Source organism: Chiloscyllium punctatum, chromosome 7 (assembly GCF_047496795.1).
Source record: "Chiloscyllium punctatum isolate Juve2018m chromosome 7, sChiPun1.3, whole genome shotgun sequence".
Taxonomy (NCBI): Eukaryota; Metazoa; Chordata; class Chondrichthyes; order Orectolobiformes; family Hemiscylliidae; genus Chiloscyllium; species Chiloscyllium punctatum.
The window spans coordinates 55,112,659-55,137,095 of NC_092745.1; the positions used below are offsets into that span (position 1 = coordinate 55,112,659).

General features: G+C 39.4%; 1 protein-coding gene across 2 annotated transcripts in view; it reads right to left on the reverse strand.

Moving 5' to 3' along the window:
- Positions 1 to 895: 895 nt before the first annotated feature.
- The window catches only part of LOC140479661 (UDP-N-acetylhexosamine pyrophosphorylase-like), a 48,525-nt gene continuing 24,983 nt past the window's right edge, over positions 896 to 24,437 (reverse strand). Inside the window, exons 5-10 of one of the 2 annotated variants that reach the window (XM_072573606.1) lie at positions 24,045 to 24,238; positions 23,791 to 23,931; positions 20,951 to 21,139; positions 19,006 to 19,041; positions 17,107 to 17,173; positions 896 to 2,169 (exon numbers count right to left, since the gene is read on the reverse strand). In XM_072573606.1, coding sequence (XP_072429707.1) covers positions 2,077 to 2,169; positions 17,107 to 17,173; positions 19,006 to 19,041; positions 20,951 to 21,139; positions 23,791 to 23,931; positions 24,045 to 24,238 — 720 coding nt within the window. In that variant the 3' untranslated portion in view covers positions 896 to 2,076. The remainder of the gene's footprint in view (positions 2,170 to 17,106; positions 17,174 to 19,005; positions 19,042 to 20,950; positions 21,140 to 23,790; positions 23,932 to 24,044; positions 24,239 to 24,437) is intronic. The other variant, XM_072573607.1, reaches the window with a different exon arrangement.

A 24,437-nucleotide genomic window follows, 5' to 3' on the forward strand; every position in this document is an offset into this window, starting at 1 on the left:
ATAGAGATGTACAGCATGGAAACAGGCCCTTCGGTCCAACCCGTCCATACCGATCAGATATCCCAACCCAATCTAGTCCCATCTGCCAGCACCCGGCCCATATCCCTCCAAACCCTTCCTATTCATATACCCATCCAAATGCCTCTTAAATGTTGCAATTGTACCAGCCTCCACCACATCCTCTGGCAGCTCATTCCATACACGTACCACTCTGTGTGAAAAAGTTGCCTCTGAGGTCTCTTTTATATCATTCCCCTCTCACCCTAAACCTATGCCCTCTAGTTCTAGACTCCCCGATCCCAGGGAAAAGACTTTGTCTATTTATCCTATCCATACACCTCAATTTTGTAAACCTCAGCCTCCGACGCTCCAGGGAAAACAGCCCCAGCCTGTTCAGCCTCTCCCTGTAGCTCAGATCCTCCAACCCTGGCAACATCCTTGTAAATCTTTTCTGAAACCTTTCAAGTTTCATAACATCTTTCCAATAGGAAGGAGACCAGAATTGCACGCAATATTCTAACAGTGGTACAGCCGCAACATGACCTCCCAACTCCTGCACTCAATACTCTGACCAATAAAGGAAAGCATACCAAACACCACCTTCACTATCCTATCTACCTGCGTTCTATGATCACGCATTCTATGATTCTGAGTTGAACCATAACAAATTGGGGAAACCATGAAGTCTGATCATAACAAAGGCAGAGCATAGTCCTTTATAGACTCCATGTAGAATTTTGAAAGTATCACTTATCTCAGTATTCTTTTACAGGAGTTATATTCAAGAGAGGAATTATTACCTGCAATTTGCTTTAAAAAAGTAGTTTTTAAAAAAAACATATAGAAGGTAAGGGAGTCGCTGACTTAACATCTATAAATAAAATTAAGCAGCAAACAAAATTAGATCGGATTTTATTTGGCTGTCAAAATAATCATTCACTATAAAAAGTGGTTGACAAAGAATCAGTCATGTAGCTCAATTTGCTGATGTGCAAAAGCCACATTCTGAAGTTCTTTGGCATTACTTCCTTTCCCATTATTGAACATTCATTAGTATAAAAGTACCATCAATACCAATACAGGACAAAAAAGAATTTTCATAATCAAAGCAATACAGGAATTAAGACATTCTTAGGGCATTCCTTTAGAATCCTACACCAGGCTAAGCAGTTCAAGTGATGTTTCTAAAACCTTTACATTGGGCTAAGCCAAACTTCAAATTATCTGTTTTTCTCCCCCCCCCCCAAAGGGAATTATTAATGATTTCTCTACTGCAGTAGAGAAGTTTAATCTGTTACAAACCAAACTTTTGGTCCCAGATGTAACTGAAAGTTTCAAAAAAATTCAAGTCAATTATTGTCACTCTATTATCACTTAAAATGCTTAATGTGGAATGGGCATTAATAAAATTATGCTGCAAGTTACAATGCAAATTCAGCCTGTGAGGCTACCATAGGTGCAGTAGACAGAAATTATTTTTTAAAGGCTCAGTTTCAAATATAAATACCCTAGTACCAATTCAAACCCATCATATAGAACAGAGGCCATATATCTAAAGAATATGTTACTGCACTTTCATATATAATAATTATTAATTACAAGTATAAGATCCATAACTTCTGTTACTGCAAGTTATGAAGGTCTTCACAAATTAAAGCAGCAGTCAATTTGACTCATCACCGAACATGATATTTTAATTGGGCTAAGTTTCAAAAAAATTCAAGTCAATTACTGTCACTCTATTATCACTTAAAATGATGGTTCAGTTATTTTAATGTGATATATTAGCATTTAGACCTACAAAAATTCAATCATAGCCAGTGAACAAGACCTATTCCACTGAAAAAAATAAACCAGCTTCTATAATAATGTAAATAATGATATAAATACTAAAATTGTAAAACAGTTTAAAAATTTCTTTCAAAGAAAATATTTTAAATTATAATTTAAGACATGTTTGGCTTTAACTGTTGTTGGAACAATGTACAAATGGTCCTAAATGCATGTTGTTGCACATTTTAATTGCTGTTAAAAGACAACTTCTAAAAAGATCCTTTCTCTGCTGCATTCTTCATTTTACAGCCCATTTGCGGTCAATTCTTGGACCCCCTTCTCATCTATAATCAGTGGAGGCCGGAACTCTCGTCCTGCAACATATTTGTCCAGATCCTGCAACACAAATTACAATTTCAATACCAATTCCAGCAATGGAGCTACGTAATTACAGGAACAGTAAGAGAATAGCGCCATTCATAAAATTAAAATTATTTTCAGGGTGGTGTTGTGGGTTAGAATTGTCTGCCATCTTTGGGTTGAAGTCCTCCCCTCCATTTGCCATTTTGAAGAATTCCATATGTAATGAATAATACTGGACTTAAGTCTGTAACAGAGGTGAACTACAGCACTGTTATAGTTTAGAATCTCATTCAATTAGGTCAAAGTGAGAAGCTGGGCTGTAAACAATTGTACTGGATGATTCTGCAGTTAAAAGGTACATCACCAGGATTGGCAGCATTTATGGAGACAGAAACAGAGTTAACATTTCAAGTTCAAAGACTTCTTTGGAACTCCATGTTCAGTTGTGAAAAAGCATGTTTCAACTTAATAAAGCACATAATGGATTAATATGTTTAATAGAAATGGTTTAAATACAATACTTTTGATAATTTTGCTGCATGTTAAAGTCATTTCACTTTTTAGATGCAGGAGGTTAAAATAAAGCAGAGGGAATTTTTTTTTCTACATGTCTCTAAGCATTGTATGTGCTTTTGGAATGCTATCACAGATGCAGGCAAGCTAAAAAGTTCTTTCATTAGGAAGCACTGAAATTTAATGTAAAATATTTTATAAATGTTCTACATTCACTAATACATACTTGAGGACTACAGACAAAAAGACATGCAGTTGAAATTTTTTATCATGCATCATAGAACAGCATAAAATGCAGCATCCCTCTGAAATTTTCATTTTCTTGCACCTGTCCAAATGAATGCAAGATGTAAAGATTCAACACTATGTCTTGTTCCTCAACAATATCTTCTATTCAGCACTTGGTGTCCATCTTGGTTGAATTTTCAAATCTGTTGAATTATTATGCAAGGTAGGAAATTCTGCAGTGTTCTTTTACCTAATATGTCTTGAGAGAATCTTTAAACTTTTAGGACGGAATCTCATAGGGGTCTGAGCAATGTGGCTTACGGTGAGATGTGTGGCAGAGTCAACTGGCAGAAGCTGTGAGGCCTTTCTCAATATTAAGGTCATCACACTTCATTTTTTAAAAATTGTCTCGTGAGAATCTGCCACACTATGGCGAGCTGTACATTTCTATGACTCTATATCAAATGACATGCATTACTGCATGTTAAATGCCTTCTTAATACTACAGTTCATCTCATTAATATCCACATGATTAATGTGCCAAGCTTCCCAATAGTTAAATTTGGGAAAATCCAACAACTAAACCACAGTGTGTACCTGGTGGATTCAGGTTGTTGTTTGCTCTTAACATCCTCCATATTGGAAACTAGGCACCAATATCAAGGCATCCGTCAAAGACACTATACACAGACATAGGCATCAAATTGAAATGTCATGACTTCATTTACCTACAGATCGCTGCTACATTGAAGGCTGCAGTGCCAACAACTATCTTTGTAATACTACAGCCAGGACACACTGTTCAGGCACATTTACCCAGTTAATGGATTTGACTAAGTTCCATTTCTGGATTCTTATATTACTGTAATAAGCTAACTCACTGAATCTACCTGGATGCTCACAGCATCCCTGTCTTGCATTTTTTTTCCATAGCCAGAGATACCAGGCTCATTGCTGCTTTGTTGCCTTGCCGCTTAATGCAGCCAGTCAGGAAGCTAGTCATAATTGTCTGCAGGTTTCAGTCAACTCATTGCTCAGGTGGTCCCAGAACATCAAGTTGAAGGCAGCCTCTGAGATCAGTGCAGGCTATTATTTTTGGTTCAGGTGAGCAAGTGTCCCAAGCAAATGACTAGGCTGTTCAAGGGGTGTGCAGAGTTGGGTGGGTTAATGCAAATAGGGGAGATGTGGCAAACAATAATCAGTGGAAGGTGGGTACAGTTGCAGAGGTAATGTGTGTGAAAAATGAGAGAGAGAGAGAGACAGACAGATAGATGGAGGATAGAAGGGCATTACCTTTCTTCCTTCAGATGTGCTGGGCTCCTCCATCATTAAGGATGGGAATATTTCTGCAGTCTGAATCTCCAGTGTGTCACTTGCTTGTCCATCACCCTTTATGACTGGATATGTAGAGCCTATATCAGATCCGTTGGTTGTGGGATCACTCAGCTCTATCGATCACTAACTGCCTATGATATTTGGCATGCAAGTAATCTTGGCGAAACGTCTCATCCTTAGGCATGCCTAGTGCTACTCCTGGCTTGCCCTCCTGTACTTTTCATTGAGCAGTGTTGATTCCCTAGCTTGATTGTAATGGGACAGTGGGGGATATGTCAGGGCATAAGATTGCAGAATGTTATGGAGTATGATTTGTGCTACTGCTGATGTTTCCTGGTGCCTCATGGCTGCCCAGCCTTGAGTTTCATCCCATTTAGCATGGGGATAGTGTCACACAACTTTGTGCTATTCCCAATGTGAAGGTGGGAATTTTGTCTTCACAAGGACTGCTCAGTGGCTCAGATTCCATAAAATTTGAAAGAAGACTATCACTATTTGCAGGTAGAATAGAGGCATTATGACCAACAGCGTAATTATAGTTAGCATAACAAAGCATTCCAAGGAACTTCACAGAGCAGTCAGATGGCCAATGGGTTCAGGAATGGCAGGTAGTGTTTAATTCAGATAAATGGAAGGTGTTGTATTTTGGGAAAGCAAATTTTAGCAGGATTTATACACTTAATGGCAAGGTCCTAGGGAGTGTTGCTGAACAAAGAGACCTTGGAGTGCATGTTCATAGCTCCTTGGAAGTAGAGTTGCAGGTAGATAGGATAGTGAAAGCAGTGTTTGATATCTTTCCCTTATTGGTCAGAGTATTGAGTATGAGGTAAAAACAATGACTGCAGATGCTGGAAACCAGATTCTGGATGAGTGGTGCTGGAAGAGCACAGCAGTTCAGGCAGCATCCAAATAGCAGGGAAATCGACGTTTTGCGCAAAAGCCCTTCATCAAGAATAAAGGCAGCGAGCCTGAAGCGTTCAGAGATAAGCTAGAGGAGGGTGGGGTGGGGAGAAAGTAGCATAGAGTACAATGGGTGAGTGGGCGAGGGGATGAAGGTGATAGGTCAGGGAGGAGAGGGTGGAGTGGATAGATGGAAAAGGAGATAGGCAGGTAGGACAAGTCCGGACAAGTCATGAGGACAGTGCTGAGCTGGAAGTTTAGAACTAGGGTGAGGTGGGGGAAGGGGAAATGGGGAAGCTGTTGAAGTCCACATTGATGCCCTGGGGTTGAAATGTTCCGAGGCAGAAGATGAGGCGTTCTTCCTCCAGGCGTCTGGTGGTGAGGGAGCGGCGGTGAAGGAGGCCCAGGACCTCCATGTCCTCGGCAGGGTGGGAGGGGGAGTTGAAATGTTGGGCCACGGGGTGGTGTGGTTGATTGGTGCGGGTGTCCCGGAGATGTTCCCTAAAGCGCTCTGTTAGGAGGCGCCCAGTCTCCCCAATGTAGAGGAGACCGCATCGGGAGCAACGGATACAATAAATGATATTAGTGGATGTGCAAGTAAAACTTTGGATGTGGAAGGCTCCTTTAGGGCCTTGGATAGAGGTGAAGGAGGTGGTGTGGCCGCAGGTTTTACAGTACTTGCGGTGGCAGGGGAAAGTGCCAGGATGGGAGGGTGGGTTGTAGGGGGGTGTGGACCTGACCAGGTAGTCACGGAGGGAACGGTCTTTGTGTTAGGCGGAAAGGGGTGGGGTCTGTTTGGAGGTGGCGGAAATGTCGGCGGATGATTTGGTTTATGCGAAGGTTGGTAGGGTGTAAGGTGAGCACCAGGGGCGTTCTGTCCTTGTTACAGTTGGAGGGGTAGGATCTGAGGGCGGAGGTGCGGGATGTAGTCGAGATGTGTTGGAGGGCATCTTTAACCACATGGGAAGGCAAATTGCGGTCTCTAAAGAAGGAGGCCATCTGGTGTTCTGTGGTGGAACTGGTCCTCCTGGGAGCACATCCGGCGGAGGGGGAGGCAGAGGAATTGGGATGGCATTTTTGCAAGAGATAGGGTGGGAAGAGGTATAATCCAGGTAGCTGTGGGAGTCGGTGGGTTTGTAAAAAATGTCAGTGTCAAGTCGGTCGTCATTAATGGAGATGGAGAGGTCCAGGAAGGGGAGGGAGGTGTCAGAGATGGTCCAGGTAAATTTAAGGTCAGGGTGAAATGTGTTGAAGTTGATGAATTGCTCAACCTCCTCCCGGGAGCACTAGGTGGGCCAAAGCAGTCATCAATGTAGCGGAGGAAGAGGTGGGGAGTGGTGCCAGTGTAATTATGGAAGATCATCTGCTCTATGTAGCCAACAAAGACAAGCATAGCTGGGGCCCATACGTGTGCCCATGGCTACCCCTTTGGTCTGGAGGAAGTGGGAGGATTCAAAGGAGAAATTGTTAAGGGTGAGGACCAGTTCGGCCAAACGAATGAGTGTGTCGGTGGAAGGGTACTGTTGGGGATGTCTGGAGAGGAAAAAACAATATGGACATTTATCTTGCTAAGTAGCCTAATGTGTGGTACCTTATCAAATGCCTTCTAAAAATCCAAATATAACATTCACTTATTCTCATTTATCTAGTCTGTATATTAATTAATTCTAGTAAGTTTAAAGCCACGTTGACTCTGCTTGATCATATTATGTATTTCTAAATGCTCTGCTATTATATCCTTTACAGTCTCTTAACAGATTACCCAATAACAAACATTAAGCTAACTGGCCTATAGTTACCTGTTGTGGTTCTCCTTGCTTTTTTTTTAGAAAAAGGTCTTATAGTGACAGTTTTCCTATCTTCTGGTGCCTTTTCAGAACTTACAGATCCTTGGACTATTATTACCAGTGCATCCTCTATATCTGTAGCCACTTCCTTTAAGTATTTTAGGATGCATCCCTTCTGATCCAAGGAACAGTTTGGTCTTTAATCCTAATAGTTTGTCTCAATCACTTCTCTCCTGACGATTGTTGTATTTAGTCCCCTTCCTCCCTTTTGTCCCTTGATTAATCAACATTACAATAATACTAAGTTAGTGTCTTCTATTGAAGACTGGATGCAAGATATTTATTCAACATCTCTGCAGTTTCCGGGTTCCCCATTATTTCCCTAGCCCAATTTTCTAAGGAGATCTTCACTTTGGTTTCCCTTTTCATTTTAATATATTTAATGAAGCTCTTGCTGTCCAGTTTGAATTAATCTCAAGTTTACACTCAAAACTTATTTTCTCCTTCTCTGATTTTTACTTACTTCCTTATTCCCCAAAGCTTATCCAGCTACTTGTCTAGACTAATGTAGCTTCAAAGCACTCAAGAAGCTCAACACCAAGCAGGATGAAGCAGCAAATTTCATTGGCATGATATCCACAATATTCGGTCCCTCCATCACTGATGTTCAGTATGAAATAGTGTGAACTAGCTACAAGATGCATTGCAGAAATTCATTAAGTCTTCTTTGACAGTATCCTCCAAATGACCATAGAGTCAGAGATGTACAGCACGGAAACAGACCCATCGGTCCAACTTGTCCATGCCAACTAGATATCCTAAATTAATCTAGGCCCATTTGGCCCATATCCCTCCAAACCCTTCCAAATGTTGTACTGGTACCAGCCTCTACCTCTTCCTCTGGCATACATGCACCATGCATACATACATGCACCACCCTCTGACTGAAAATCTGTCCCTCAGGTCCCTTATAAATCTTTCTCCTCCCATCCTAAACCTATGCCCTCTAGTTCCAGACTCACCCACCTCAGGGAAAATACCTTGTCTATTTACTCTCTCTATGCCATTCTTGATTTTATAAACCTCTATAAGGTTATCCCTCAACCTCCGACACTCCAGGGAAAACAGCCCCAGCTTCTTCCTCTAGCTCAAACCCTCCAACTCTGGCAATATCCTTGTACATATTTTCTGAACCCTTTCAAGGTTCACAACATCCTTCTTATAGGAGGGAGACCAGAATTGCACACACTATTCCAAATGTAGCCTAAATGAAGTCCTGTACAGTTGCAACATGTGCAGATGCAACATGTCCTAACTCATATACTCAATGCTCTGAGCAATAAAGGAAAGCATACTAAACACTTTCTTCACTATCCTATCTATCCTGCGACTACTTTCAATAAACTATGAACCTGCCCTCCAAGGTCTCTTTGTTCAACAGCACTCCCAGGACCTTACCATTAATGCATAAGTCCTGCCTAATTTGCATTTTCAAAACGTAGCAGCTCATATTTATCCAAATTAAACTCCTTCTGCCATTCCTCAGCCGACTGACCCACCTGGTAAAGATCCTGTTGTACTCTGAGGCAACCTTCTTCACTGTCTACTATACCTCCAATTTTGGTGCCATCTGCAAACTTACTAACTATACCTCCTATGTTCACATCAAAATCATTTACATAAATGACACAAAGCAGTGAATCATAGTTGCGGGTTTTGAGAAGATTTGTAGCTCAGGTTGAGGTTCTGGATGCTCGTTGAGCTGGAAAGTTCAATTTCAGATGTTTCGGCACCATACTAAGTAACTAGTGGGCGGCACGGTGGCACAGTGGTTAGCACTGCTGCCTCACAGCGCCAGAGATCCAGGTTCAATGCCCGCCTCAGGCGACTCTCTGTGTGGAGTTTGCACGTTCTCCCCGTGTCTGCATGGGTTTCCTCCGGGTGCTCCGGTTTCCTCCCACACTCCAAAGATGTGCAGGTCAGGTGAATTGGCCATGCTAAATTGCCCGTAGTGTTAGGTAAGGGGTAGATGCAGGGTGGGTTGCGCTTCGTCGGGTGCGGTGTGGACTTGTTGGGCCGAAGGGCCTGTTTCCACACTGTAAATAATCTAATCTAATCTTCAGTGAGCATCCGGATGAAGTACTGCTGATGATTCCTGCTTTCTATTTATATGTTTGGGTTTCTTTGGGTTGGTGATGTCATTTCCTGTTCTTTTTCTCAGGAGTGGTAATATTAGCAGCATTAGAAACAACACTGAAAGACAACCAACTCACAGAAGAAGTCCAGCAAACTATCAGACAGGTGGTCGCATCAACATTAAGCAGAAAAAAGGAAGGAAACACACTCAATATACAAGAAAGGAAAGCACTAGAAAGACTAAAAGTAATAAAAACATTATTACCTCCCTAAGACAAAGGACCATTGACAGTCATCTTAAATCAAAGATGACTACATTGAAAAAGCAAAACACACTACGTGCAGATACCAACACTTACCAACAAGTGGCGACAGACCCGACTGCACAACTAGAGAACCAAATCACAGCCCTACTCAAAAAACTTCAGAAATCTGAAGTAAATTATTCCAAATAAATGAAACCAGATGGATCCAACATACCACGCTTATACAGATAACTCAAAATTCACAAAGCAGGAGCTCCTTTCCGACCCATTGTCTCACTACCTGGAACACCAACTTACAGATTGGCAAGGAGCTACACTAAAGACTAAAACATGCACCATTCCACCCAAGAATTCTTGAAGACCAAAGACTCTAAGATAGAAGAGGATGAAATAATGGTCTCCTTTGATGTAACAGCCCAGTTCACATCAATCAACATCAACCTGGCCAAGGAAACACTGACTACATTATTAGAAGACCAAAAGACACATACACCAAACACCCAAGGAGCAGGAGAATCGACGTTTCGGGCATGAGCCCTTCTTCAGGAACGAAACGTCGATTCTCCTGCTCCTTGGAGGCTGCCTGACCTGCTGCGCTTTTCCAGCAACACATTTTCAGCTCTGATCTCCAGCATCTGCAGTCCTCACTTTCTCCTACACCAAACACCACCAACTTCATCAGCAAGGACAGTATCATCACACTTATGGACCTATGCCTTACCAGCCCCTTCAACCTTCAACAACAAAATCTACAGACAGATCAACGGAACACCCATGGGATATCCAATATCAGGGTGCTTAGCAGAGACTCGAACAAATAGCTCTGCCAACCATCCAATCCAAACTTTGGGTCCACTACGTGGATGACATCTTTGTCATCACTAAACGAAACAAACTAAAGGAAACCTTCAAGACCATCAATAATACCCTTACTGGCATAGAATTCACTGAAATGAGGAGGAAAAACAACAACAAACTACCATTGCTAGATGTCACAGTAGAGCGAACAGCCCTGGGGAACTTCAAACTTGCGTCTACAGGAAAACACCACATACGGACCAAATTAGATTAGATTCCCTACAGTGTGGAAACAGGCCCTTCGGCCCAACCAGTCCACACTGACCCTCCGAAGAGTAACCCACCTAGACCCATTTCCCTCTGACTAATGCCCCTAACACTATGAGCAATTTTGCATGGCCAATTCACCTGACCTGCACATCTTTGGACTGTGGGTGGAAACCGGAGCACCCGGAGGAAACCCACGCAGACACGGGGAGAGTGTGCAAACTCCACACAGACAGTCGTCCGAGGTTGGAATTGAACCTGGGACCCTGGTGCCGTGAGACCACTGAGCCACCGCAAATATTGAATTACAGAAGCAATCACCCCAACATCCACAAATGAAGTTGCATTAGACTATTATCCCAATGAACCACCACACACTGCAGCACAAAGGAACTACACAGAGCAGAAGAAAATCACCTATACAGTGTATTCAAAAAGAACGGGTATTCAACACAGTCCGCTGATTTCTCAGCAACAAACCCAAACAAGTAGACAAAACGTGTCCAGAAACCCTAGCCACTCTCCCCTACATCAAAGACATCTTGAAAGTGATTGCCAGACTACTCAGACCCCTTGGCATAATGGTAGCCCACAAACCCACCAACACACTTAAAACAGCAGCTAATGAACTTGAAAGACCCTACACAGACAACAAGCAAAACTAACATAATTTACAAAATACCGTGCAAGGACTGTAACAAACACTACATTGGACAAACAGGCAGAAAACTAGCCACCAGGATACATGAACGTTAACTAGCCACAAAATGACATGACCCTCTCTCACTAGTATCCTTACATATAGATGAGGAAAGACATCACTTCGACTAGGACAACACATCTATCCTAGGACAAGTCAAACAGAGACATGCACAAGAATTCCGAGAAACATGGCATTCCAACCAGAACTCTATCAACAAACACATTGACTTGGACCCAATTTACCAACCACTGAGAAAAAAAAACAGGAAATGACATTACTAACACATAAATAGAAAACAGGAATCATCAGCAGTGCTTCATCTGAAGGCTGACTGAAGATGTTACCAAGTATGGTGACAAAACATCTGAAAATGAACCTCAGCTCAGTGAACAAACCTACATCCACTGATCCTTGTGGCACACCACAGGTCACAGGCCACAGGCCTCCAGTGTGAAAGGCTACCCTCCATCCTCTGTCTTCTACCTTTGAGCCAATTCTGTATCCAAATGGCTAGTTCTCCCTGTATTCCACGTGATCTAACCTTGCTAACCAGTCTATCATGAGGAACCTCGTTGAACGCCTTACTGAAGTTTATATAGATCACGTCCACAGCTCTGCCCTCCCTCAATCCTTCTTGTTACTACTTCAAAAAACTCTATCAAGCTAGTGAGACTTGATTGCGCATGCACAAAGCCATGTTGACTACCCCTAATCAGTCCTTTACCTATCTAAATACATATAAATCCTGTCCCTCAGGACTCCCTCCAACAACTTGCCCACCACCGATGTCAGACTCACTGGTCTGTCATACCCTGGCTTTTCCTTACCCCCTTTCTTAAGTAGTGGCACCACGTTAGCCAACCTCACCTGTGACTATCGAAGATCCAAATATCTCGGCAAGAGGCCCAACAATCACTTCCCTGGTTCCCAGAGATCTAGAGTACACTTGATCAGATCCTGGGGATTTATCCATCTTCATGCATTTTAAGACAGCCAGCACCACCTCCTCTGTAATATGGACATCTTTCAAGATGTCACCATCTACTTTCCCACATTCTATATCTCCCATTCTTTCTCCACAGTAAACACTGATGCAAAATACTCGTTTAGAATCTACCCATCTCCTGCAGTTCCAAACATAGTTTGCCTTGATCTTTGAGGAGTCCTATTCTCTCCTAGTTACCCATGTGTCCCTTTGGGTATAAAATCCCTTTGGGTTCTCCTTAACACTATTTGTCAAAGCTATTTCATGTCAACCCTTTGACCTCCTGATTTCCCTCTTTAGTATACTCCTGCTGCCTTTACACTCTAAAGATTCACTCTATCACTGCTGCCTATACCTGACATGCTTCTTTTTCTTAACCAAAACCTCAATTTCTCTGGTCAACCAGCATTCCCTACACCTAACCAGCCTTGCCGTTCACCCTATAAGGAACATACTGCCTCTGGACTCTCGTCTAATTTTTGAAGGCTTCCCATTTTCCAGCCACTTTACCTGTGAACATCTGCAACCCCACCCCACCAATCAACTTTTGAAAGTTTTTGCCTAATACCATCAAAATTGGACTTCCTCCAATTCAGAACTTTAACATTTGGATCCTGTATATCCTTTTCCATCACTATTTTAAAACTAATAGAATTATGGTTGCTGGCCTCAAAGTGCTTCCCCACTGACACCTCAGTCACCTGCCCTGCCTTATTTCCCAACAATAGGTCAAGTTTTGTACCTTCTCCACATACTGAATCAGAAAATTTTCTTGTACACGCTTGATAAACTCCTCTCCATCTAAACCCTTAACACAATGGCAGTCCCAGTCTATGTTTGGAAGGTTAAAACCCCCTACCACAACGACCCTATTATTCTTACAGATTGCTGAGATCTCCTTACAAATTTGTTTCTCAATTTCCTGCTGACTATCAGGGGGTCTATAATACAATCCCAATAAGGTGATCATCCCTTTTTAATTTTCAGTTCCATCCAAATAATTTCCCTGGTCGTACTCTCAGAAATATTCTCCCTAAGTACAACCATAATGTTATCCCTTATCAAAAATGCCACTCCCCCTCCTCTCTTTCCCCCCTTTCTATCGTTCCTATAGCACTTGTATCCTGTGACATTAAGCTGAGCCATGTCTCTGTGATTATGATATTCCAGTCCCATGTTCCTAACCATGCCCTGAGTTCATCCGACTTCCTTAATATACAGGTCACTTCTAACCCAGAAGAGATTCCAATGATCCAAAAAAAGTTAACCCTTCTCCCCTACACCAGCTCCTCAGCCACACATTCATCTGCTGTATTCGCCTCTTCCTACCCTCACTAGCTCATAGTACTGCAAGTAATCCAGATATTATTACCCTCAAGGGCCTCCTTTTTAAATCCTTGCCTAATATCCTATATTCTCCCCGAATCTCATCCATTTTCCTTCCTTTGTTGTTAGTTCCAATGACCTCCTGCTGGTCCCGCTCCCCTTTGAGAATATTTTGCACTCTCTCCTAGATATCCTTGATCCTGGCACCAGGGAGGTAACACACCATTCTGATTTCTCACCGTTGGCTGCACAAACATCCGTCTGTGCCTCTGACTAGAAAGATCCCCATCATAAATCGATCAATTGGAACCTGATGTACCCCTCGTTACATTAGAGTCAGTCTCAGTACTAGAAACTTGGCTATGCGTGCTACATTCCCCTGAGAGTCCATCACCCTGTACATTTTCCAAAACAGCATACTTGTTTGAGATGGGGATAGCCACAGGAGATTCCTGTACTACCTGCCTCCCTTTCCTACTTTCCTGCCGGTAACCCATCTACATGACCGTATCTGCAGTTTACCTCTTCCAGCAACTGCCATGCATAACACCCCCAGCTCCTGTAAATTCCTCATGCCTCTAACTGCAACTCCAACTGATCCATGCAATCTGATAGGATTCACAACCACATTTACTGCAGATATAATCATCAGTAACACGGAAGTTCTCCCTAATCTCCCACATCTGACAGGAAGAGTACGTCACTCTACTAAAGGCCGTCTTTGCACCTTAATCTATAGACTCAGAAAATAGCAGTCTTACTGCTCTAAAAAAAAAACTCTGCTCCAGGCTAACTTAGTACCTACATTATATATTTCTAAGTTTTAATCAAGTGACACATCTCAACAAATGATACAACCAAAAAGAACCCACTCTATTCACTAGTAAAATAAGATAGCAAAGTTACACTTAAACCATGCATTTATCTGTGCTGTTCGCTCTCTCACACAGGTTCCTCCAAGGACAGCTGGGAATTTCACTGTTTGGAATGCGTCTAAGAAAAGTTAACAATGTCCAGAACTCAACCAGCAAAGGCAGTAGCTACGCAGATTAATTGCTGTATCATACAGCAGTGTAGGTTTCTTTCTCTCTCTCTTTCTCACTGACCATGTGGTTTCTGCCTTTGTCTCTCTTCCTCCTTTTAAAAAGTACCACTGTTTTGATCTTTTCTCCCCATCCCCCCAAAAGTTCCAAAACAATGCAACAGCTTATAAAACAGTAAATACTGCTCCTGCAATTTGAGGAAATCAGCTCCAACACCTAAAATACCTCAAAAAAAAGGAGCACTCTTACAGTCACAACGTTTTCTCACGTCCATCTTGGATTACCCAGAATCTAGAAAGGAGAATGACAGATGAATGGGACTGCCACCACTTGCAAGCTTCCCTCTCTACCTAAATCAACAAGGATTGCAGTGGTTCAAGAATGCAGCTCTTAAGGGCAATAAAACATTGGTCTAGCTGGTGATGCCCACATCGCACAAAATAATTTAAAATGCAATAATGGAGAGAAAGCATTGATGATTGATTACTGCTAAGGAATTACTTGCAATGATAAGTCTGACATGGAAGAGATTGGACTTAAAATACCCACAACCAGTTTTTATACCAGGCTGACTTCAACCTCCGGTAACTGCTAGGCAACATGATACAACTTGCATTTTTGGAGCAGACAGGAAAATGTGGAGGTGACGCATGTCGCCCTCTGGTGTGCTATTTTGTTTGTTCTTCTCATACGGTTTCAGGTTTTGGCTTATCTATAAAATTTGATCAGTTCATGGAAATTGCCAGTGTGTTGTAAACTTAAGATTTGGGAAGAACAATTTTTTGCAACAGTCTGTTCTAATAATGCACTAATACTTTTCAGAAGTCACTATTCAAAGCCACTAATTAGCTAAAACAAAATTGTAATAAAAATGCCTTGGATATAAATGGAAAAGATGTGCAATAAATCCCACATGTCTCAAACAGGAAGAGAAATATTCTTCAAACTTCTAATTTCCTCACTTGTACATATTGCCAGATTTCATAATCCTCCACTGTTTGAACTGAATCTTTTCAATTCACAACATTAACTTCTGTCATTAAAATTGGGACAATGAATTCTAGATTTAAAATAAAATTACAATTGAAGTTACAAGTATAACTAATTTTTAGTTAACTTGGACAAAGTATTTAAATTTAGACTGAAATGGATTTGCGACTCACCTTTCCATATGCAATCTTTGTAATATTCTTTCATCACAGATGCACTTGTACGTGTGGAATCTACATATAGTAATATACAGTACTGTTCTGCTCTTTGCAGACAGAAAGAGCATATACGTACACTGTGCCTTGTTCAATAAAAAAATAGGTCACAGCTATTCACTGATTCATTTCTTAGGCTACCACCTTAACCAGTCAATGTGCTAAATTTAAAATTTAAATCAAGCCTGGCATTTCAATCATTATCTGCATTCTCGATGACAATGCTCAACCAGAGTCCAAGTAATCAGCACTCTGTCCTCTCATGTTGTAAAAATGGCTCATCTCCAACTCCATTTTTATTTAACCTCTCCCTCACTTTTGATGCTATTGCATTTCCCTTAATGGCATCTGCATGTAAATTGAACAACTGGAAATGCAGAATAACTGATACAGGTTAATAGGTGAAAGTTGCCATATGTGATTTCATGGTGGGAAAAGCTGTTCATTTGTATGTGACAGTACTTCTGGATATTAAAAAAAGTGCTGACTTTCCCCATGAATTGGTAAGCTTACAAGTTGTCTTGACCAAATTGTCAAAAACTTTTCACTACCAAAAGAATGTTTAAAAAATAGAGTGGCTGTCTGGGCTTTAGCATGGAATCAAAAGCTGCCAAGACTCCACTAACTTCAGTTTGGTCTGGTGAAAAATAACCCCATCGTGTAGACGCAAATACGAAAAAGTACTGTCAATACTAAAGGTTGGAAAATAAATCATTAACTTCATGTGTGCAACCAAAAACCTTAAACTCTCTTGCAAAGGTCTGACAGCCTTGTCTTCGATTGTCCCATAGATGCTTCCATTGACATACTTCCCTTCCCTACATGAAGTATATCTCTCTCTTCCTAGACTCATTAAGTTATTTTAACAAATTGCATTCTTTACGAATGTTATAACGCTCATCCTTTTTAAAGAGAAATTACACTATAGAATGTTCGATTAGTTGCATTGCAGTGGGAGGTAGTAAGGAAGGGTGTAAGCCACAAAAAGGATCAAAGCTTTTGTTGGTCAGATCATAGAGAAACAAGTCTCAGAAAGTGGTTAATATTCCACAGCACCTTCCAGGGTTCTGCAATACAACATTCAACCAGAAGGAATTATGTATAAATCTTCCAAGAAACACAAGTAACATGTCTATCTGGACAACTTTACAGAGCTGGTGCCTTCTGAGTGTCTCTTGACAGCAAGCCTGAAGGTCCACAAGTATACCTTACACCATATATTAATTTTACTAATGCAGCAGCTTGAGACAGCCGCTCCTAAAAAGGTTTAACATATGAGAATTCATCATGGTTTGTTTTCTGGCTAAATTTGTTAGATTCACAAATTAATAGATCAGCTTTATAGAAAACTTGTTAAACCGGTACACATGTAGCATTAGAGTTTATACTATTTTGAGTAACTAAGACAATAATTCTTCATAATTACAACTTTTACTTCTAAAGCAGTCACATCTTATCCATGTGAAATAAACACTGACCTCTCCAGAATAAGATACAAGTGGAGAAATTTCACATTTGATTGGAACATCTGCCAACTCCTGCAGACTGAAAAGTAAAATATGATTGTCAGCAACTTATAAAAACTCACTCAGCAAATACCAAGTCCTCTTAGAATCTATCACAACAATTCTTAAATAGTCACTTTTTTTTAAACATAAAGCCTCAGTCAATTTTAATATTAGACTTTCAAGGTTTATTAAAGTAAAGATGACAACTGGATTAGAATTGAAAACAACCAATGCCCTCATTTGGAAGTAGCTGGAACTAACTGGGTATTTATTAAGTTCCTTTACATTACCTTAATGTGGCTTCTGGTCTCCTGAGGTGAGAATCAAGCAGTTTTCATTTACTATGGATCACAATCATTCTAAAACCACCAAATATCCAGTCTTAATCAGGACTCTTCAGTAGTTGGATTAAAAGGTCAGAATTGTAAATGAAAGAAACATGTTGCACTGAACATGTTTAAATGCAAAATCAGGTTCTAAGTTAAAATAATGGCAAACAAAGTAAACAGACTCACCTCTGTTGGTGAGTCTGTGTGGACTCAACGGGTCACATTGCCTATTTGTACACTGTAGAGATTCTATGATTCTAAAATTTGTTTAATAACAGAACCGTTTCTTTGTTCTTAAACATTCAATTGATTGAAATTGATAATGTTAGTAGATCAATGGGATCTTTAATTTTATTTCAGTATCTGGACATAAAGGTTGGTTGTGCAAGAATCATTGCAAACAAAAAAGTGAAAACCAAAGTGAATTTCGGTGCAATTTGGCTTTCTGGAGCATGAATACCCTCCAATCACCTTTTTCTCTTTAGTAATCATCAACACTAAAGAAATCAAATTAAAGCCTTATAATTTTTAAAGGGAACTTTGACTGATGTATTGGTGGATAGATTCTTTAGAAGAGTTAGTACTGCTGAATTAAAAGTCCAAACCAATCACTATTACACAAATTAACATGCTAAGTAGTGTTCAGGCATGCAAACCTTGTTTGGTGTTAGTATGTGTGTTTTCACTGCTTAGTAAATAAAGTCAGCATTTACCTGCACCTGCCAATGTCTAAACCCAGTCGATACATAAAGAACTACATTATGGCAAAACAGCCATGGACTATTCTTTTTAATGGTATTATCTAAACTCTATTAATATATTTATTTTAAAAATTGGATTTTGACATACAATGAATATAGCATTCCCCAATAATGCTTTAAAGCCAATATTTCAGTGGCTTAAAGTGGGGTGCACCCCTAAATGAAATGATAGCGAAACAGTGAGTCACCAACCAAAACAAAAATAGAAGGGGAAAGGATGGTCAAATGAAGAACAAACTTAAAAAAAAAAAGTCTTTTTGGATTTTTTGATAATTTGAAAGTCAGTCTGGGTTAGAGTGAAGCAGCTTTGTATTACTTTTGTTCATAAAAGAAAGTGATGTCCTGCAAAGAATATAGAGTTCTTGTAAAAATAATAGAACTTGATCAGATGTGTGAGTGACAACCCCTCACATACTGCCAAGTACTGACACATTTAATGTACAACTACAAACCAACACATGGTCTTCATAAATTAAGGCTTTTCCTGTATCTCTAGTAGAGAAATAATCAACTTGGACTCACATAACAAATTGGATCATACATGATTTATTTATGTCCTTTAACACTATACTAAAAAGATTTGCAGTGGATAATATTACTGTTCATAGTAAGGGCCACGATTAATTATACAAAACATATTGATAAAATCTTGTTTTGCTTTACAAGCATTTAAACACTGGCAGTACAAAAAGACAAGTCTTCCTCTACAGTGTTTCCTTTACTTCAGCAAAGCAGCCACGACCCATCACCATGCATTAAACCAAACTCAAAATATTTACTTGTTATTGATTGCTTCTGACATTCCAGTTGTCGAACTGCCACATGGGAAGAAAGAGTGAGTTAATGGGAAAATAAAATGCAACAAAATGAAAATATAACAAATAAGTATGGGACTAAAATAAAACTGAATTAATAAAAAAATTTCTATAAAATTATATGGAAGTGGATTTTAATAGCTTAAAAGGTAATAAATCACAGACGCTTGTCTCCAAATTTCTCCCCAATATACCCCAAATTGTGTGTTAAAAGGACTCAAACTACACTGGGGTTAATCTGCTGTTCAAATTATTACTTAGAAAATACAGGAAGCATCTCAAGTTGAATGCAGACAACACAAAACTGATAAGCAAGCACTTAATGTGCATTAAAATCTTTTGTGTACGATCTTTTCTGGAATATACTTTATAGCTTTATCAGCAATCATAAACACTTTTAATATAGATCTATATCTTTTGAGGAGAATAAACTCTAATATTCATTATTTTTATCTGTTAAGGTTACTTTACTTACATGGGAAAGTGGCATTCAAATTTTTTACAGCATGGAAAAGGCAACTTCAAAATAAAAATGGATACCAACAATTGTGCAGGATGGACTTTAAGAAATCAGGAAAATTCAGAAGAACTGTGAAAGTCTACCATGGGCTGATACCACATTGCATGCATAGCAATTGCTGAACTGGTGTAGGAAATAAGTCTCAGTGGGTTTGGGCAACATTTTACATATATACAGCTGTAACTGTCAGCTTAATTAGGAAGCTATATCAAATTTTAAAGCTAAATAGTAACTGTTTCTGGCTACACTATCTTACTTTCATGTGAATGTAAGATCACAAATTACACAATAGAACAGCATAAGAACTAGGAGCAAGCATACGCAATTCAGCCCCTTAAGCCTACTCCTCCATTTGATATCATTTTGCTGATCTCATCTCAGCCTCATCTGCACTTTCCTGCACGTTCTGTATGACCGTTCAACTCATCACTAATTAAAGATCTGTCTATCTCCTCCTTAAACTACTCAATGTTTCAGCATCCACTGCACTCTTGGGTAAGGATTCCAGATTTATGACCCTTTGGAAGAAAATTTATCTTCATCTGTTTTAAATCTGCTACCTCATCCTAAAACTGTGACCTCTCATTCTAAATTATCCCATGAGGTAACATTCTGTTAATCATCTTTAGCATCCTGTATACCTCAATTAGATCTCCTCTCTTTCTAAACTCCAGGGAGAATAGACTTAAATTGCTCAAATCTCTCTTCATGAAACAATCATCGCTGGAATCAATCCAGTAAACATTCTCTGAACTACCTCACATATAAGAAATCTAGGTGCAGATGTATTTGAAATCTCTGTTTCTCCTTATATTGTACAGCAGTTTTTATTCCAGGTGCTGATACTTGCACAGTAAGATATGTGGTGCTGTAGCAATCTTGTAAACCTCGGCAAGATTCAAGGACAAATAATGCAGGGTAGATGATGATGATGATGATAAACAGCTTCTGAAAAAGGTGCACAATAAACGATGTTTCTGGTGAACAGTTACAGCAGCCAGACTGACCCCAAGATTTTTGTTGATTTCTTTTAATTTATAATCATCAGATGCATAGTGGTGTAAAACCAAAAAAGACAACAGAACATATATTGGAATTTAAGACTTGGGAAATATTGTGGGTTTATCTGGATAGGAATGTTTCTTTCTACCCAAACTTTTGCACACAGTCACAGTATGTAGGCATCATTTATTGCTCATCTATTAACTCTCTTGAGAAAATGATCTTGAATTTGGTTTTGAATCGCAACACTGAGGGTGTTGAAGGTACTCCCATTATGAGAAAGTGTGTTCCAGGAATTTGGTCCTGTATTGAAGGCAGAATGATGAGATGTTCAAGTAAATACTGACTTGTGTGCTTTATCATAGAACGTTTGCTCAAATTATATACCTGGGAATTGCTGGAATCCTTGTTCCATTTTCATCAACAAAGTGTCCACCTGCATTTAGTACCCATCGATGATGCAGGGACATCAGAGCATGGCGTGCTGTTGTAGGTGTGTCTTTCCCATTCTGACTATCCGCATTCTTCAGTGGAGAAAATTCATCTTCTCGCAAGACTTCAAACACTACAAATTTCCTATGAAAATATACTTTGATTATATTCCTGATGTAAAAACATAAAAATTAGCCTTTCACACACAGTGATACTATAAAAGTGATTTTAAATATACTCACAAGTACTGAAAAGAAAACACAACTGATGTCTCATAAAAATAGCTAAGAAATGTACAGTGACAATGGTCCCGAAGAATAGTGAAAGAAAACCATGTTCCCTTCTCTTGCTAAAATTTGAAACTACTTGATTTAGTACTTCCCTCGTTATCTGTAAGAGACTGGTATTCAACAACTGGGAATACTTAAACATTCAATAAACAAATTGGCTGAATGAGAAACACTGTGTACTTACAAATAACAGAAGTTGCAGTGAGCAATTGTAGTGAGTTGTTTGGTACATTTGTAGTGATGTGTATTTCTTTAAAGAAAATCTCAGATGAATATCAAGTGAAATTTTTGCATCCGAGATCAAGATCAACTGGGATATTAGAATCATTTAAAAAACAAGGTTGCTCAAACACATATGCATTGGATAAGTTTGTTTTGCAAACTGTCTATTTTGGATAAAGAGAACTCTGGTGGTCAGAGTAGAAGTCATCATGACAACTAGAATTAAGTTTAACCAAGGGATGATCGAAAAATCATTTCCATCCTCTGATGGCAATGTGTCCCAAGCAACAACAGGTACGATCACCAGAAGTACAGGCATCACCAAACTTTGAAGTGGGGAAAGCAATACAGGCCCCCCCAAAGTGAAACTTATTTAACTTAGTGCTTGAAACTGTCAAAGAAAAGAGTGGAATCCAGAAAGTGAATGCTATTCTTTCCCACTCAAACTCCAAGTCCTCTATGATTTCTACCCTTTGGATATAAAAATGACAACATGTTTATTGACATAAAAACTAGTCTGTGTCAAAAGTCTCCTTATTTAATACAACAATTTAAAGTAATTCTGCACAGTAGACAAATTACCAAAGTTAGGACACATGGGATTCAGGGTGAACTTGCCAACTGGATACATAATTGGCTTAACTTCAGGAGGCAGAGTAATGGTGGAGTGTCGCTTTATGGACTGGAGGCTGAAAAATGGCAGATGGAGTTCAATCTGGATAAATATGAGGTATTGCATTTTGGTACAACAATCAAGGGTAGGCCTTATACAATTAATGGTAGGGCCTTGGGTAGTGCTGTAGAACAGAGGGACCTGGGGGAACATTACTCTTTGAAGTGTGCACCACATATAGACAGGGTAGTTAAAGAGGCATTTGGCACACTTGTCTTCATTGTTCAGTCCTTTGAATATAGGAGTTGGGAAGTCATGTTGAGGTTGTACAGGATATTGATGAGGTCTCTTCTGGAATACTGTGTCGAGTTCTGGTCACCCAGTTATAGGAAGAATTTATCAAGTGTGAGGGGGTTCTGAAGAGATTTACCAAGATGTCGCCAGGTATAGAAGGTTTGAATTATAAAGAAAGGTTGGATTTTGTTCACTGAAGCATAGGAGATTGAGAGGCCACCTAATAAAAATTTATAAATGAGAAGTATAGATACTGTTAATGATAGCTGACTTGTCCCTAGGATGGGAGATTTCAAGACAGGGGACACATTTTTAAGGTGAGAGGAGAGAGATTTAAAAAAGACATGATATATTTTTTTTTAAAAAGAGAGGGTGGTTCGCATGTGGAATAAACTTCCTGAGAAAGTGTGGATGCTGGTACAATTACAACATTTAAGAGACAGGTGGTACTAGTTTAGTTTGAGATTATGATCAGCATGGACTGATTGGACCAAAGGGTCTGTTTCCATTCTGTATGACTATGAATAGTTTTAGCTTCTCAGGAATACAAAAAAATACTGTATTTCAGAAGTTTAGTGAGCTGACTAAGGATGCGGAGACCAAGAACACATCCAGCTGGAAGTTTCCTGTCTTCATACTGCATATAACAAAACTCTTAAATATAAACTTACTTTTATATTATTTTAATTCTGCTAAAGAGAGAGTGTACTGGTTCCCGTAACTTCTTGACATTAAAAGGTATCTAATGGAATGGCACCTCACAGATTCTTTGCAGCTTGCAATGCAACTAATTGTTTAAAAAAGGTTTGTTAAGAAAATGAACAGGCTGAGTGGTGCAAAACTATTAAAATATCTGATTAAAAAGCTAACAAAAAACATGAAATAAACAAAGTTTGAACAATTTTTTAATCAAAGTTGTTAAAAATAATGTTGTGACTGTTGAAACATTCAGTTCAAAACAATTCGCCATTCAGCACAAAGAAAAAAATAAGGGCTTAACCCAGTAGAAACAAGACAAAATTGGCCCAAGTTCCTAAAAGAGAAACTCAGCAATGACTGTCTTTGAATAATGTTAATGTTGCTTTCCTATCCATAGCAGTCTTACAAATCACATTTCATGCATGCAAATGAAAAGCCGGCCCTTCCATTTACGTTGAGTCTAAGTGACCGTTCATATCAGGGGGATAACCAGGACTGAGCAAGACTCTGTTGCCTACAACTCCATATAATCCAATAACTGACAATATTTATTTCCCAAATTTGCAAGTAAAGCATAACAACCTGGCTAAGATATTGTATGAACCATAACAAAACCCGAGACCCTAATTACAGGAAGAAAAATGTATTGAAACAATTTTATCAAAAAAAACACTTACTTTGAAAACTGAAAGATGTCAAATACAAACTTCTCCAACTTGATTCCATTAGGACTGTCTGGTTTGATTTGCTGACTATTTTCATCAATATAAGGAATCTTCTTTTGGGCAACATGGTATCGCAATTTAGGTTCATAGTCTCTGACAGAGAAAAAGTAAACCAACTCATTCAATCACACTAAGTTGAATATTTACACGATCCATTCTGAACACAGCTATAATTTTACAGAATAGTTCCAAATGCATTAACATACTTAACAATGTTCTTTAAGAACTGCAATGTAAAGAAATGATTGCATATGTTCCCTGCATTGAATGTTAGACGTCCATCAGCATTCCTTCTCTGTGCAGTAACTAGGGTGATTTCACTGTATTCCACAACTTGATACAAGCCATTTACTTTACATACAACACCAACAGCCTCAGTTGGATTGGTCTTTTCTACAACCTGGAAATTAAACACAATTTCACAAGAATCCATTATTCAATGCAGCTTCACAACAACAGGCAACCATAGTATTTCTTCGTTACAAGAAAACAGATTAATAAATTTTAGAATTTTAGCCAAAGCTGTACAACTGCAAAAATTGAGCATTCACTTTTAAAAATCCACATTACTTTCAATTTATTCTATTTTATGTAAAGCT